Here is an 18,066-nt window from a genome sequence, read left to right as displayed (position 1 = left end):
CTCAAATGACCAAAAAGAAGCACAAAAAGACCACAAAGAGATACAAAGGAACTACAAAGAGACACAAAACAATAACAATAATGGGCAAGACAACTTCAAAGAGATCAAAAAAGACAGCAAACCATGTCAAAGAGACCTAACTGACTACAAAAAGACACAAACAGCCACAAGGAGTTACAAAATGACCACAGAGAGGAACAAAACGATGCAAAGGAAGTGCGAAGAGACACAAATAACTACAGAAACAAGCGAAAACAACCAAACAGTGACATACAAACCACTACAAAGTGACACAAAATGATCAAAAAGACATCAAATTACCTCAAAGATACTAAATTAGTAGAGAAAGACACTAACAACTACAAAAATAACACAGAACAGCCACAAGAAGACACAGAATGGCTACAAAACAACTCAAAATGACCAAAAAAGACATCAAATTACCTCAGTAAGACACAGAATTACTTAAAAGAGAACCAACTGACTACAAAAAGACACAATACAGCCACAATGAGACACCAAATGACCACAAAGAGAAACAAGGAAATGCAAAGGACCTGTAAAGAGACACAAAATAACTATAAAAACATGCAAAACAACCAAAAAATTACATAAAAATGACTACAAAGTGACACAAAATGACCAGAAAAGACTTCAAATTAGACCAAGGACAGAACATTAGCTGAAAGAGACACAAATGATGAAAAAGAGACAAAAAAAACCCATATAAAATTACCTCAGTAAGACAAAAAATTACCTTGAAGAGACTAACGACGACAAAAAGACACAAAACAACCACAAGGAGACACAAAATGGCCACAGAGAGACACAAAGAGATGCCACGTCACTACAAAGAGATATAAAAATGACTAAAAAGGATCACAAAATGACCAAAATTACCCCAAAAGACAGACCTTTGCCTGAAAAAGACATAAAAAACTATTAAATGACCCAAAACAACCAGAAGGAGACACAACATTAACTAAAAAAGATACAGAATTACCTCAAGGAGGCACAAATCCACAAAAAGATAACGACTACAGAGACCGATCACCACCACTAAATCCATAGGTCTCGCTCCAGTGTAGGAGAGGTGGTGGGGCCCTTACATATCTGTGTCCAGGGGCCCTAATATCTTAAATTCCACCCATGATCACAAACAATTACCCATTCAGCAGACACTGAACAACACAAGCGTTAATTTGACCTCCTAATTCCAATATGTGTCTTTTGTTTTAGCTCAGTTTTGGTCTCCGCCAGCACCTGAAAGAAATATCTGGCCCTGTGGCTGCAAAATGCTCCTGCTAGTCTCTAAATGTGTCTGTGTGTCATTTGGTAATGGGTAGGTAGGGTACAGTGGGTTAATCAGACTTTTATTTATTTATCTATTTATTTATTTATTGTGATAAAAGTTGCCTGCAGCTGCGGGAAGCCAGGTGAATGAGAGCAGTCGGTAAAACTAAAAAAAGCTGAAAGACACTGTAATGCTGTTCAGAGCTGAGAGATGCTGCAGAGTTGGGTGATGATTCTCTTTACATTACACAATATCCCTTTAATATGCTGTTAATAAAAATAAGAAGCAGTGACCCTTTAAATGACACCTGAGTGTGAGAACAGTAAAGACAATACACAAAAACAAGGAAACAAAGACGCAGATGTGACTTTGTAATATTTTTATTTCAATTGTCTTCATTGGAAAGTTGCTTTCCAGATGCCAGCATCCCTGAGAAAGTGTAAAATGCAAATCTTCCTGACAGCCCCATCAATGAGCTGAAAAGGGCCAGCCACAAGATGTTCACGTCTGCAAAAACAAAACCCTGCAAGGCCGCCTTTCTCTTGTTTAATCACAGACTGGCCGGCACCTTCCTGTCACTTAAGAGAGCCATTTGCTTTGAGACGAGGAGATAGTGCCTCCTTCTGCTTGGCAAACTCACTGCAGGGCATGTGCAGAGCTGAGAGCTGTCCATGGTAGTACTTTGTGAGGAGTAATATGATTGTTTATCCCTTTGCTCTCTAAAATCTGTGGATCCCAGGAGAGCGCTTTGGTGAGCAGGCTTATTGGCATCATGTCAGCTAGAAACACATAGGCGAGTAGATAAAAATAAAATAAAAGGGTTTTAATAGCATTGAAACAAACTAATCAACACAAACTATCAACTAATCCCCTCTAATCCCCCTTTCATAATCTTTCTATGAGGTCTGTAGACAGAGAGCATTGCTTCAGTTTTTACCAGTGTTACAGTTGCTCTGGAAGTCTGTGACAGTCGTTCACGATGCCACAGAACTCTCAAACCGTACCAGTAAAAGCATAACAATATTCAAAAGCCATCAGCCTGTGTGTGGCTAGGTGGCTGTTGAAGAATTTTCCAAGGGATGGTTAGCAGCATGGCAAGCCTGACCCCTGTGTCATTCCCTCCTGTTAGCCCACAGTCTGCCGGACTCCTCTCTATGCGGTCATCTCGAAGCAGCCTCTGCGGTGCGTCTGCATGTCTCTCACCCTGCGGATGGACTGGATCTGGGGGTGGTGGGCTCCCCAATCGTTCCAGTGCTTGTAAGGGCCCAGTTCAAACACATACTGGTAGCCACGGTAGCCAGGGTACTGGTAACCCACCCAGCTGTGTGTGGAGTAGAGAGAGACAAATGTGAACCACAAAGAGCTATGTGTGTAGTTGACTGCTAAAGTTATGTTTATATTTACTTTATTCATGTGTTAGAATACAGGCACAAGTTATTTATGACAGGTATGGCGCAGTAAGGCAGTTCAGTGCACATGACAGTAGGAGATTGTGGACAACATATGCAGTGTTGAAGTATAATAACGGGTAATACGTAAGGATATACTGAAATAGGACATCGAGTTGGGAGTGGACCGTACAAGATGTAATTTTGGAAGGAGTTGGCCTTTTTTGTTTTTTTTATTCCTAACCCTGAGCAAATTGGCTTGATTTCTTTTAAAGACATGGGAAGAAGGCAAAGAAATTAGAGATTAGTAGAATAATTATTTAAAAAAAAAAAGTAAAATAAAAAAGTAAAGAAATTACTAAAGAGAGAAAATAAAAAAATAAATTTAATAAAAAAAATTTAAAAGAAAAATTAAAACGAATGAGCAAGGAAAGAGGAAAGAGTGACTAAAAATTATAATAATTCTGTAACACAATTTTAAAATGTCATAATAATAATAATAATAATAATAATAATAATAATAATAATAAATATAGTTTACCTAGCTTTTCTCCCTATTTTTTTAAAATCATTTTCTAAATTTATTAATTTTTTTTTAAATTTGAGGGACATTTCTTACCAAGTTGCTCATTGCCTTTCATAATTTTGGGGTTTGGGAGAGTCAGACCGACATTTTTCAACATTTTAACACATTAACGATGAAATGATTAGTCGACTAATCGAAGAAATAATCGACAGATTAGTCAACAATGAAAATAATTGTTAGTTGCAGCCCTAGACCTCAGCATTCACCTATACTGCTCATGCCACATGCAACAGCCTCTGTCATGGTGATTTGTCTTGTCTATCGTCCTTGTGTGTCCAGTTTACCCTGCCTTTGTGCAGAACATCAGGGAACTCTCTTGCATGGTCTTTAGCAGTAATTTTAGTTGGTAAGTGTCACACATGTCTGCATCTTCACTATCAGAAACAAGGAAGTGAGTTTGGTGATGTAATGCTATGATGATTGCAGCGATTGGACAAAATTACAAGGCAGAATTCACGGGGGTTGATTGAATTTGCATGAATTGCAACATCCTGGAGCGGCTGCTTACTCTATTAGCAAAGTACTGACAATGTCCAATTTGTTGTTGCTCGATAGATGATTTGACACTTTAAAAAATCCTCCTGAGACCCGAACTTTTGTTTGTTATGCATTTTTAATTTCACCTAGCTTTTTGGGATCAGTAGGACGTGATAAGAATAAAAAACTAAACATTGTCAACGATGATTAAGTCTCATTATCTTCAAATGAGATGATAATAAAGTCCCAGTGTCCTCAAACATGACAACAGTAAAATAAACCAAGTTTCAACCATAAAATGTGATCAGGTTTTGTACCTTGCTCCTTTTTTTGTCGGGATTAGCTGCAGACTGACTTGGCAGAGATGGCTGCTATCTTGTTTTAACATGGATTAGTGTATTGTGCTCTTACTACCACTAGATGGCACAAAAAAGTGTCTACAAATGAGGACAACAGGTCTAAGTCAAACAGAATGAAGTATAAGGTCAAGTAAACCCAAAATGTGATGTCCTCATATGAGGACACAGGGCCTCTGAAGGATTAAGTCACTTTCTCTGACCATTAGTCACCACCTAGATAGAAGCAACCATAGAGGGATAAAAAAAGGAACACTTACGTTCCACCGGTGACCTGAATGCTGGCAACACGGTCCTGGAAGCCGTAAGACCACAGGCTTGGGATATCCTCATCGCACACCTCCATCTTACGACCCTCGAAGCCTGGACATTCATACAGGCAAATCTTGTGGTCCTGGGGGTCCTATAAGAGACACACATCTCTTTTAAATCAGTAACCTACTGCTCATACAGATGCTGCCTGAAGATGTTGTCGGTGCAGCTTCTGATTCTTTCTCTGTCCCAGATATTAGCCAGTGAACAAGATATAAGACAACAAACGTAGATAAGTATGCATGAATACAATTATTGTGTAATAATGATTAAGGGGTTTGGATAGAAATGTTTTAGAGGCCAGGGCCAAACCTCTGAGGGAAGACACTGAATCCTTGTACTTGTTTTTAATCTGAACATCTTTAAATTGAGGCATCGTGGCTAATAAAAGCTTAATCCAAAAATACAGGCAGTGGAATGAGTCTATAAATAAACACATAACTGCAACTTTTTATAAAAAGCACTTCCCCGTGTGCCAGCAGGAGACGGACGAGAGGTCCAAACAGAGCTAGACAACAGTGATATAACACAGTACTTGCAATCACAACAGACAGGAGGCACAGAAAATAAACTCTGCAGGCTGATCCCAACTCACCATTTTGACAGGCCTGACCGACATGAGGCGGTCACACCTGTAGCTGTTGGACCAGGTGTCCCAGCGGGGATACTCTCCCTTCTCCAGCATGAACATCTCACCGGTCATGTTCTGCTGCTCGTAACCCACCCAGCTGGAAAGACAGAGACAGACAGACACATATTTTGCTTAGGGAGGAGATATGCAGTGTTATCACACATTTTGATGGCAGGTGTGGGGATGTCAGGAGATGCAGCACCCTCAATATTTAGAACATGTGCATCCTCATAAAAACATGACAGCAACAGAAGACTTATAAATAAGGTCACATTGCAGTTGCTCTTATATATACGCATAGAAAAAATATGGGAAAATTAGAAAAATAAGAAGCACAAATATGCAGATTATGCTACAATATTTAACACATATAGAAAAAATATTTAAAAAAATAAATACATTTAAAAAAAATAAATACAATAAAAAGAAATATGTACAAATATGCCCACTATGCTAATATATTAAACACAAATAGAAACATATGAAAAAAATATATTAAGAAAATATAGAAAAATATAAAATTAAGAAATATAAGAAATATGTATATGTGCATTATACTAAATATGTAAATAAAATAAAATAGAAATAAAAAATAAAATGCTGAGAAATAGGCATAAGTCTGTGAAATATAAATGCAAAAATAGTATAAATAAGAATTAAATAAGATTATCAGTTGACATGACTGAAATGACGTTGACTTACGGTCCACACTCGACCCTGATGGAGCCGACTCTGTCGAAACCCTTCTCACACAGGTTACGGCTCTCTCCAAACAGGTCCATCCTGCGGCCTTGGAAGTTCTCATATTCATAGAGGTATATCTGAAAGGTAAAACAAGCTGAATGCATTTATTTCTGAGGTGACAATATTTTCAATGCATACTTTTAGTTTTGGGAAACAGTAGAAGTACCTTGTAATTGCGCAGCCCAATGGCAGAGTGGCTGCCAATGCTACCTTGAGCACCTGAGTGAGACATGATCAGGTCTAGAGAGAGAAGCACAAAGTCAGTTAGCCATTTGAACAAAACACTGAGGGGCTATGAAGAGAGTGATAACTGCTTGATAACTGCTTCTCTGGAATACAGCATGTACACCAAGTGGTGTGTAGAATGGAAGGTGTGTGAGCACAAGGATTCCTCTTGTTAAGAGTCGTTGAAGGGATCCTTCAGCTGCCCAATCCATTTATTCATATTTTTTTTGTAAGCAGTTCTTCAAACAGTATGTCTTCTGTCTCATTATTTTGTGATGGTTATACTGAAAATGCACTTTAATAAACGAACCAAGAACAGGCTGAATGTGCATCCTAATGACGCCTTTAAAGAGTTAACTAACACCAGGCTGAAAAGTGTTCTACTGCCCTCTGTGGTTGAATGTCTGTTTCACCCCTGGCAATGATCACAACTGATGGCTGTGGTTGGATGAGCACCTGTAACCACACCCAACAATGATGTCATGGTGCACTTACAAACCCTCGAGTACACTACTCCATCAGTGCAGCAAAGTAAGAAGTTAAATCAGTGTTAGTCACAGAAAAGAAAACAAGACTTTCAAGGTTAAAACATATTGTGAAACAGGATGTTTCTGTCTTCTGGATGTATGTTCTGAACTATAAATCTCAAGTCTTTTCACCCAATTTAAATTTGAAAATGGACAAAAAGTAAGCTGATTTCTGCGATAATGTTCAGCAAGCATAGGCGTAGATTTTGTTCATTTCATGTGTTCCACCACCCAGTGCTGAAACCAAATTTACACTCTTGCATGCATGCATTTGTAAAACAAAGTTGTTCTCTCTTTTTCTGTGTTTCCAGTAAAAGTAGAGTCTAACTGAACTCTTTTTAATGTTTTGCTTTCAAATCCATCCTCAAAGTGGTGTTTCCTCTCACTTTACCATCACATCCCCTGAAGTTAGTCCTCTCCATGAGACTAAAAACACTCAGTAACCAGCCACAAACTACTAATCTGCCCAAATTTCTTAGGATAAAGGATTTGGCACATCTTTCTCATCCATCTCACCTCTGGAGGAGCAGCACTAAAACATAAAATCATACCCTGCTGCATTTTATGCCAATATTCCATCTATTCAGTCCAACATTAAGGTTTAAGAGACAAGCCAATCCTTTCTTGGCTCTTTCAGTCCAAGAGTGAGTAGACAGGAAAACCACAATATCCCCCTTAATATGAAATGAATCTCGCAGTTCTTAAAGAGTGAGGAGACCTCAGAGTGGAAACTTACAGTTACAATTGCAGGCTGAAACGGACCGACCTTTGGAGAGAGTGATGGACGCAGGCGTCGTTAGCGGGGATATATATATACATTCACATCCAGTCTGAGTCTATAGAGGCTGGATTCTGACTCCTCATTGGCTGCGAGCTCTTTGGAGCACGGTGCGAGGTCAGAGGTCACGCTGCTTATCTGCAGGCAAGTCGTGCTGACTCGGCTGCCTGTTTTGTTGTCCAGCACCATTGTGGGGGACCGGGGACAGTCACTGCCATCAGCAGAAAGTTTGCTTTTCTACACGCGCGCACACACATCCACACCCTCACACACGCACACACACACACACACACACACACACACACGCACACAGTTACTTTTGCAGACACCACCCTTACATTCTGTCCCTCACTTTCTTTCTGAACTCTTCCTCCATTTTCCCTCTCCTTCCCTTCTGTCATTACATCCAGCTTCTCTGTGATCTGTTTGTCTTTCACCTCCATATTCTCTCTCTTTCTATTGATCCTTGGTGCAGCCGGCCCAAGCCTTTGAGCCCTGTGTGTGTAATGTGCTGACAGCAGGAGCAGCATCCATCTCTCTATTGTTTGGGCAGGCGAGTGTCGGACACTGTTTTGCGTATATAGTGCTGGACAGGCTGTATCCATACATGCACATCTCATACACCCCCACCCACACACTCATGTCATATACACACACGCATTTGTGCATGCACACTAACAGGACCAAAAGGCCACAGACTATTTGCCCATGAATATCTCACACCTGTTGCAGTATGCTCTTTTAAATGCTTGCAAAGCCAACTGCAAACAGACTGACCTCATGAGAACATTGTGATTTCCACCTGATGTCATGTTAATGATTTTGATGCAGCTGTTTTAAAAGTGAGGAAATATTAACAGTATGAACTTATGAAAGGAATGATTATAGAGCATAGAATAGGACTCACACATAACATGTAAGCCATTTCAGACATTTATAGAGTAGACACGGGAGAAAGAACAGAGAAGCAACTTGATCAGGTTCCCTCTGATTCAGAATATTCTGCTCTTACTCCTCAGTTTGAGGGTTCGTGCACAGGACTGGTGCTGCTTTCACCTGTGTGACCACCAACATGCAGCCCGTCCTGCAGGCCAGGGGAATTTTACCCCAACCCCATTTTAAGAACAGGATTTAGATGTGTTTCTGAGGCTAATATATCCTGGTGTTATAGTTTTATCTTTACCTTTTCAAGTCACGCTACATTCACACTAACAACATTTATATTGGTCTGTACAAGGTCACCTGACAGACAATGTCAACATCATGTCTCTCATCATCTTTCTGTGTGTGACTGAAATATCAGTTTGCTAAACCCTCTGAAACCTGGAGCGTCACTTTTCTCATGCTGCTTTCAGACATCTTTCACAAGTATTTAAACCTTTGAACCCTGGGTAAAAAGGTGTGATTTCTTTCAAAACATGGGAGGAAAAAAAGGAGCCACTTGGTAGGTAAATGTCCCACAAACTGCAAATAAATAAAATATTTTGAAAAACAGGGAAAAAATATTCATAATCATCATCTTTATTATTGCATTTTAAAATTCTGTTACAAAATTATTAGAATTTTTTTCTACTAATTTCTTGCCAGTTTTGGGGGTTATCTCTTCTTTAGTTGTTCATTGCCTTTTTCCAAAATCAAGCCAATTTGCTCAGGTTTCAAAGGGTTAAATAAGCAATGAAAAACACAGATATGACGGTTTCTATATTTCAAATTATAGCTGACACTCAGTTTGCTCCCAAACAAACCTCAAACAAATTTACTGTTTCAGACGTTTATTTGATTCCAGAGTACCAAAGCCACAGCTGGTAACTTTTACAAAAAATAACTGTGTGCCATATTTGCCAAAACTGTCTCTGTATTCTGAAAGAAATACGTAACACAGATAGTCTATAAAAAAAAATATGTTCCTTCTCCTTTTTCCACTGCTTCCAGTGACATCTAGAATCTACCACAGGGCACTGAATATGGCAAGCCGTTTTAACATTTAATTGCTAGACTGGATATTCATTACTGATATCTGCAACATAATTTTGCCTAGTCAAAACTCTTATTCAAGATATCTGTAATTAGATTTTGACTAGTCAAAACTCTCATTACAGATATCTGTAATTTAGTTTTGACTAGTAAGATTCAAACTATTTTTGCCATTCATGTGTATGGGGTTTGTCATTATAGGTATCTCCAATGTAGTTGCGGATATCTGCAATTGTTACTGTGGAAATCTGCAACTGAATTGTGGATATCTGTAATTCCAGTTTGAGATATCTACAATTTAATTTTGACTAGTCATAATTCAAGTTCAAGATATCTTTAATTATCATCAATTGAAGATATCTACATGGTCCTTTCTAAATATCTTGAATTGAGTTTCAGATAGTCAGAATGACGTTGTAGATATCTTGAATTCGAATTATGACTAGTCAAAATGACGTTGTAGATATCTGTAACTGAATTATGACTAGTGAAAATGACGTTGTATATATCTGTAACTGAATTATGACTAGTCAAAATGACGTTGTAGATATCTGTAACTGAATTATGACTAGTCAAAATGATGTTGTAGATATCTCAAACTGGAATTATAGATAGTCATAATGTAATTGTAGATATCTATAATGACAAACCCCATACACATGAATGGCAAAAATAGTTTGAATCTTACTAGTCAAAACTGAATTACAGATATCTGTAACTGTAGTTTTGACTATTCAGAATGACATTTTAGATGTCTGTAATTCAGTTTTGACTAGTCAGAATGACATCATAGATATCTGTAATTCAGTTTTGACTAGTCAAAATGACGTTACAGATATCTGTAATTCAGATTTGACTAGTCAGAATGACGTTACAGATATCTTAAATTAAAATTCATACTAGTTACATTGACATTACTACTAGTCAAAATGACGTTATAGATATCTATAATAGTAATTCCGGATAGTCAGACTTCGTGATTAAATGTTAAAACGGCTTGCCATACACTGAAAACAACCAATCAGAGCTGAGGAGTCTCTAACGCAGCTGTCAATCATGTCAGTCCCCTCTGGTGAAGTGGGGTCACAGTGTCCAACTAGGCAGTGCTGATCAAGTATGAATCAAGCCTCTGGTACTGCACTGCCTATGTCTTGTCTCAAATGTTTTCAGAAACATATTTCAGTGTACTGTTTAGTGACTCCTCTGCTGTGATTAGTTGTTTTCATTCTGAGGAACCAGAGGAGCATTCATTTTTCCCACAGATTATCTGTCTCATGTCCTACTGTCAGAATATAGTGGCAGTTTCAGCAAATATGACAACAAGTTATTTTTATTAAAGTTACCAGCTACAGCTTTAAGAGTATACTGTATGTAGCTTTAAATGAACAATGGAAATATAACACTTTATTAAAGCTACCACAAGTTTAGAGGTTAGACAGCAAGTTGAACCTTCTTTGAAAACACTGACCTGTGAGCTTATGTGAAGTGTTTGGAATAATTTCATTTATCAATTATTAATTATTTTTACTGTCATACAGAAAAGAAAATCATTACATTAAATGACAAAGTAGGATTTAAAGTTTATACTGACATCATGGTCTGCTGTCAGTGTTTAAATGGATGTGTAAGTGTGTGAGCTCCTTTATATGCTCTCAGTGTATGTGTTTCTGCATGAACAGGCCTCTGCGTGCTTGTCTCTGTCCATGACTGAGCATGTGTGTATACAGGAGTGAGTGAAAAGGTGACAGGACCAGAGATGTGGGGTCAGTTGAGGTGGACATGGTGTGCAGACTGGAGACGGAGCACAGCGCAGTGTGCAAAGAACTCAGTGAGTACATTATTAAAATACAAACTCAGCTTGTTTATTGGACACTTTTGTCATTTTGAAACAAGTTTTTTGATCCAGAATTTAAATACAACACAGTTGAAATGTTGTTTATAGTCTGACATTTCTGTTTTTTTGCTTTGCACTTGAACAATAAATGTGTTTTGCCTTTTGCACCAGAGTCACTGGCAAGACTATCCACATCTGTGATGATCTGTTTCCTGGACCAGGCTGTGCCAGAACTTGGTCCGGCCCACTGGTCATGGACCATTTACAACTTGCGCTTATCTGCACTGGGCACGGTGCCCTCCATCCAGTTCCACGGCAGCGGACTAAAGCCCGGCAGCTCAGTGCTGAACAATGACTGGAGCAGCAATGTGCTGACTCCTGCCCTGACCCACAGGCCCAGCTGCTTTTCAGCACCAGCATGTATAAATAGGTCCGTTTACTCTGGGGTCAGGACATCGTTTTTGTGGAGCCCCCTGTGAGCACTGCACCGCTATTCTTTGGGGCCGGTCAGGTAAGCCCTCCATCTCGATCCATTCAGCCTATAGACCTGTGCCGACCATTGTCACATAACATCTCTGTGTCTTTTGTCTTTGTTGTTTCTGCTGAGCCACATGAATGTATAGACTGAAGTCAGACACATGCATACACACACACACACACACACACACACACACTGGCCATGCATTGGGAGAACAAACAGCATTGTGCCTACATCGGCAGCTGCAGCATCAGTGTGAGTGTGTAGTTAGCTTCAAGAAAGGTTTCACACCCAAACAGACGGCATGTAATAGTTATTGTTCTTTCATATGGGTCAGTATTCTTCACAAAGAATATGAATATACATCCCACAAAGGCATTTGATAATGAACATTAGCTCCAGTTGATGTTGGGGAGGTGACAGGTTGTGTTTGAAATGTGTAATCAGCCTTTAATATGAACATGAATATGATTCTCCCTGCTCTCTGCACTAAAGGTAAATCAGCATTGAGACACACAGTAGCATGGCTCTGAATAATCCCAACCCACTGGGACCATGGAAGGTGAGTGTGATGTCGCGCCACGGATGATTAACAAAAGCAGATTACACTCCTTTTAATTTCATGCCTGGCCTGATGATGTCAATGATGTGTGTGTGTCTGTACACACACCAGTGTGTGCGTGTGGCATGTGCATACTACATGTATGCATTTGTGTCCTCTCCAGATCACAGTTTATGACCAGGAGAACTTCCAGGGGAAGCGTCTGGAGTTTACCTCAGCCTGCCAGAACATCATGGAGTGCGGCGTTGACAACATCCGCTCCCTGAAGGTGGAGTGCGGAGCGTAAGTTAGGCCGAGAGCGTAGAGGAAAGAGATCTGTTAATACATGTGTATTCAGCAACAACTGAAATGTTGAGCCGATCTGTTAGTCAGTCTGTTTTACAAGTGTCCTGCGTGTTGTGAACATGTGTCTGTCTGCTTGCTGGGGACAGCTGGGCAGGATATGAGCACTCCAGCTTCTGTGGACAGCAGTTTGTGTTGGAGAGAGGAGAGTATCCTCACTGGGAGTCGTGGAGCGGCAGCAACGCCTACCACATTGAGAGGATGATGTCCTTCCGCCCCATCTGCTCTGCTGTGAGTCTCTGTCCCATTCCAAAGACTTGCTGTTTACCCTCTATCTGACTTTTCAGCTGTCTCCGGTTACAAAGCACTAAATATGACTCATCAAGTTGACTCACTTGGTTTTCATGTGTGATGAACCCACAGCGCGGCTTACCCCAGCTGCTGGTTACAGCTAAAACAAGACTGTAACCTTATGCACTGCCATAATTCAGACACATGTTAGGTTAATATGATAACTGACTTTTCTTTTCTTGCACACAGAACCACAAGGAGTCCAAGATGGTTTTGTTTGAGAGGGAGAACTTCATGGGACGCCAGTGGGAGATAAATGATGACTACCCGTCTCTGCAGGCCATGGGCTGGGGCAACAACGAGATTGGATCCATGCAAGTTCAGAGCGGCTCGTAAGTGTCAGCCTCTGCACTGAGATGGATTGCTCTCTACAGGCTTCTGCCATGTGAATGCTGGCATCAACCAACATGCAACATTGAAACTCATAGAGCAAAACAAAACAAATCAGTATATCAGTGATATCAGTAAAACACACTTTGTTTATGCTGGTACGCTATAGAGCCACACAATGTGCGAACACAGACATCCCAGCAACCACCTGATCCCATTCCGCAGGTGCATATTATGTATTTCATTATTTATTGCAACTTCATTTTGTCACTTAATTTGCAGTCATCTATATTTAACATTTGGGGGGGCAGCCATTTTGAATTGACACCTTCTGCAATTAAGCCCTCAAAGGAGAGTCTATGGGGAATTCTCCCTAAGAAAAATTTGTAGAAACATTTTAGAGCATTTTGAAACAAAAATCTTCGATCAGGTGTTTTGAAGTTTTGATGACTCAGTGCTATTTTAGGGATCCAGCAAATAATTGATGGTCGCACAGGAAAAGTGCACACACAGTGAATTTTATATGACATTTTTATGATATACTAAAACTTAACAAAAACAGTTTACAGTGATGTCGCCTACGTAACAGATTTTTACATTCTTGTTTTCCACTTTTTAACACATTTGAAAGTGACAAAATATAGAGATAGTACGGTGTTTGACACTGATTGTACCCGGCAGTAGAGGAACAGCTTCTGCTGAGGTACAGCAACACCATTTGCACAAGCCTATCCCAGCCGGCATTGGGCAAGAGGCAGGGTACACCCTGGACAGGTCACCAGACTATCACAGGGCTGACACATAGAGACAGACAACCATTCACACTCACATGCACACCTTTTTGCAAATTTTTTTTTGCATGTCTTTGGACTGTGGGAGGAAGCCGGAATAACCAGTGAAAACCCACTCTGACAAGGGGAAAACATGCAAACTCCACACAGAAGGGCTCCCCCACCCTGGGTTCAAAACAGAAACCTTCTTGCAGTGAGGTGACAATGCTAACCACTGCACCACTGTACCGCCAGATGCTCCTACTGTATTCAAGATCCAAGTTTTAGGTTGATTAAATGTGACAGAAATACAGAAGTCATCTTAAATGACTAGCCTAACCTGATAGTGTCTCTCTACCTTTCATATTTCACTGTATAGTGAAATAATGATGGAGTGAGCAAATTGTTCACAGTGACAGTTTTAAAGACACCTGTAGTATTTTACCGCTGCCCTCTTCTCAAATAGTTTTGAAGTGTGGTTATTTTCAATCATTAACCACTGCTTTCCTTTCCCTCTCCACCCCTCCCTCTCTCCTCTTCCAGCTGGGTGTGCTATCAGTTTCCAGGTTACCGTGGTTACCAGTACATCATGGAGTGTGATCGTCATGGCGGCGAGTACAAACATTACAGAGAGTGGGGCTCCCATGCTCAGTCCTTCCAGGTGCAGTCGCTGCGTCGAATCCAGCAATGAGACCTGCAGCCTCCCCTCCCAGCCTCTCACTCTTTACCTCCTCCAGCTCCTCCTCCTCCTCCTCTTCCTCCCCCCTTCACCCAGTCATTCCAAGCTTTAGCCAGCTCTGTCAGACCTCAGTGAGCTGAGGCTGACGCTCCGCCGGTGCTTCACAATCAAGATGTTTACCACACTTTTGTTTCGTTCTGTTGCCAAATGAAGCTAAAGAGAAACGATGGAAAGAGTTCAGGAAGGAAAGAAACGGTCACTGAAGAGAAACGCCTGACTGACGCCCCACTGAGGAGAGATGAGGAGGAAGTTAAAGGCCTCACGGCGGCAGGGTGGAGGTGTCATGTTGCTTCTCGTATTTGTGGGTAAAGATGGTGCTACCAGTGATCAGTAAAGAAGGAATGGGCAACATAAAATAAACAGAAACTCAAGAGTCTGCTGCTAACCTCTGTGGTGCTCAGTGGTCAATTATTGTCAGTCTTTGCTTTTGGGAAGTTTGATATTGCAGTGAAGGCTTCTCCATTCATGCAGTACCTTAAACACAACAAGGACCTCACAAGCCCACATTAAGCTTAGTCCTGGTGTCTGTTCTATTTTAGGAAGTCTTACATAAAATTTGTATTTCCATATATGAAAATAACACACACAAAAACATCCCCAACATGTCGTCAGTGCTACTGGCTAATCACTGGAAATAATGAGCAACAGTTTCCCCTGACAATACCATCTACTGATATCATTGTAACAGAGAATAAACACTTAATCAACAATTTAAAATGCAGTTTTCAAAACACAAACAACTTGTGGCTGCTCCACCCATGCACACAATAAGAGCCACTGTATTAAGGTTACTGATAACAGTTAATGGCACTGATAAGGAAACCACACAGTGAAATTCATTTTCAGTTAGAGCTCTAGGGTCAGAGTGGTCAGAAAATATTAACTCAAAAATCTTTATATTGAATCAGATCTCCACAAGATAAAGACTTACAGACTTTCTGCAGGACTGACAGCAAAATATATATATATATAGAGAATCAAATCTCTCAAGCAAAGAGAAACACTCCACACTTATTTTTTGTTTGTTTATTTAGCACGTATTTTAAAAAAAACTTATCAGACTTATCAAGTCTGTGTGACGTTAGTGAATGGCCATGGCCAAGTTTCAGCTGAAAGCTTGAGTGATAAAGGATTGAAAATAGTCTAGACCATTAAAGACCCTGCCTGAGTTCCTGCTTTTTTTTTTTTTTTTTTTTTTAATATATGTATATGTCTTTGGGTCTTTTTGACCAATTCCTGCAGTGCAATTAGTAGTGCAGCAGAAAATGTCTGGTGTGTGCTGTGGCCATAGGAAAAGATACAAGCAAACAGGAAACATATCCGGAGGTCTGAGTCATAAAACATACATACAGCACTCTGACTTCCTCAGTAGTACAAAATTACATCTAATCAGCAGTATATTTGGCCCCCACTTGTTACTTTACACATATCTAAAGTTCCTTTGTTAACATACAGTACAAATGATTTGGCATTGTACAAGTTCAAGTCTACTGAGAACATACTGGAGAGCAAAATACGTAGGAGTCAATGGATGTATAATAGGGAAAGAAAGAAAAGTTTTTTTAAAAAAAAAATGCTAAAAATGTATGAAAGTAAAATCATAACAATAAACACAAACAAACAAAGAGGGGTGCTTGAAGTTTCTGGTCATTTATGACATTGAATTTATGTTGTAATGGTATGAAAGTATTAGCAGTTTTATATTTGAGCACAGCGATATGGAGAAACACAAAAGTCAAGATATTTTTGATCAAATACCTTAAAATCGATATTGCGTCGATATTGTAGCTTTGACTCATGGTGCTTTCATAAAATATTTACACTATGAAATTATTCATACAAAGTCACCACTGATGTGGATATAATGACTAAGTGGGTAAAGACAAATGATAAAACAGCTATGACGGTCTGTTGAGTTCAGAACATTACATCATTTTACTGTAAAGCACAGGGGTGTCATAGCGAGGGGAAAGTGGGACTAATTACCCAGGGCATCAATTTTTTTCTAAATAATTTATGCCATTAATAAATTGAAGTTCAAGAACTGAACTTTGTTTAGAATTATAGCGGAAGTTCTTTGTAGCACGTTTCACCCCTTCAAGGCTCAAAATGGTTTAGTTTGGTGCTGTGCCTCTGGTAATGCAGCCTTTAAAACCAAGAGAAGACATCACTCACGATACTACAATATAAAAAAAAAATCTAAGACCATCAGGGTTCCCACGGTCATGGAAACCTGGAAAAGTCATGGAACTTTACAGTCACATTTTCCAGGCCTGGAAAAGTCATGGAATTAATAAAAATTACAGAAACTTTTGAAAAAGTCATGAAATTTTGTTTTATGTATCATACAAGTGTTACAGTAATTTCCCATGGAATACCTTCTATGTAATGTAACTCTAACATGTGTCGATGTGACATTTTGTTACTATCATGTATGTTTCTATTTTTCTATTTTCTATATTCTATATTCTATATTTCCATCTCTCTCCTCATGTATGCCAGCTAGCTGAAATTACGTTTGAATCTTATATATTTGAAAATTGCCAGGCAAGTAGGGCAAGAATTTTTTACTGGTCCTTTAAAAGTCACTGAAAAGTTTTAAAAATGTGTCCATGAAAATGTGTGGTAAACCTGGACAATGTCTAGTCTCATATCACGATATCCATACGATATCGACATATTCAAAAAGATGAAATATATCCCCCTGAGACCTTGTGTCCTCACATGAGGACATCACATTTTGGGTTTACTTGACCTTATACTTCAAACTACTTAATTTACACCTGCTGTCCTTGTTCCTGGACATTTCTTTGTGCCATCTAAGACCACAATACACTAATCCATGTTAAAACAAAATGGCAGCCATCTCTGCCAAGTCTGCAGCCGATCCCGACACAGAAGTGAACAAGAGTCAAAACCTGATCAAATTTAATGGTTTAAACTTATTTATGATTAATAAAGTTTGTAGTTAGATATGGCAACATATTTGACCATTTTTAGCAACGGTAACAAGCTAAGACGCTGATATTTAGGAAGTAAGCTACTTGTCTGAAGACACTGGGACTTTATCATAGTCTTGTTTGAGGAAATTTGGACTTAATTATTGTTGACAGTGTTTAGTGTTTTTTTTTTATATGTATCAGATCTTACTCAGCCCAAATAGCTACAAGATATTAAATATGCATGCCAAACAAAAGCTCAGGTCTTGGGATGATATAATGCCTGTCATGCCTCTTAAAAACACAGAAAATAGACAAACATCTGTTTAGATATGATTCATGTCGATGAAACATTATCAGATGGTGTTGGAGTCTGTTAACGTCATAAATTGTGGAAGTTTGGGCAAAAAAGTCAATACAGTTAAAAAAAAAAAAGTGTAACTCCACCGGTCCACCTTAAAATGTTACGTCATCGTGGAGCTCCGCCCC

General features: G+C 39.4%; 2 protein-coding genes across 2 annotated transcripts; one reads left to right on the top strand and one right to left on the bottom strand.

Moving 5' to 3' along the window:
- Positions 1–1,658: 1,658 nt before the first annotated feature.
- crybb1l3 (crystallin, beta B1, like 3) lies at positions 1,659–7,340 on the bottom strand. Its single transcript, XM_049577461.1, has 6 exons — positions 7,277–7,340; positions 5,955–6,028; positions 5,747–5,865; positions 5,009–5,141; positions 4,362–4,504; positions 1,659–2,615 (listed from the first exon to the last, which is right to left on the bottom strand). The coding sequence occupies exons 2-6, from the start codon at positions 6,018–6,020 to the stop codon at positions 2,447–2,449; spliced, it is 630 nt and encodes a 209-aa protein (XP_049433418.1). The 5' UTR covers positions 6,021–6,028; positions 7,277–7,340; the 3' UTR covers positions 1,659–2,446.
- Positions 7,341–11,492: 4,152 nt separating this feature from the next.
- cryba1a (crystallin, beta A1a) lies at positions 11,493–15,023 on the top strand. The gene is made up of 6 exons (XM_049577512.1): positions 11,493–11,637; positions 12,100–12,166; positions 12,330–12,448; positions 12,598–12,739; positions 12,989–13,131; positions 14,443–15,023. Exons 2-6 carry the CDS (start codon positions 12,128–12,130, stop codon positions 14,588–14,590), a joined length of 591 nt encoding a protein of 196 aa, XP_049433469.1. The 5' UTR covers positions 11,493–11,637; positions 12,100–12,127; the 3' UTR covers positions 14,591–15,023.
- The last annotated feature ends 3,043 nt before the right edge of the window (positions 15,024–18,066 follow it).

This window comes from Epinephelus fuscoguttatus, linkage group LG5 (genome assembly GCF_011397635.1).
Source record: "Epinephelus fuscoguttatus linkage group LG5, E.fuscoguttatus.final_Chr_v1".
Taxonomy (NCBI): Eukaryota; Metazoa; Chordata; class Actinopteri; order Perciformes; family Serranidae; genus Epinephelus; species Epinephelus fuscoguttatus.
The sequence above is the reverse complement of the archived record's forward strand: the minus strand, read 5'-3'. Positions and strand labels throughout refer to the sequence as shown.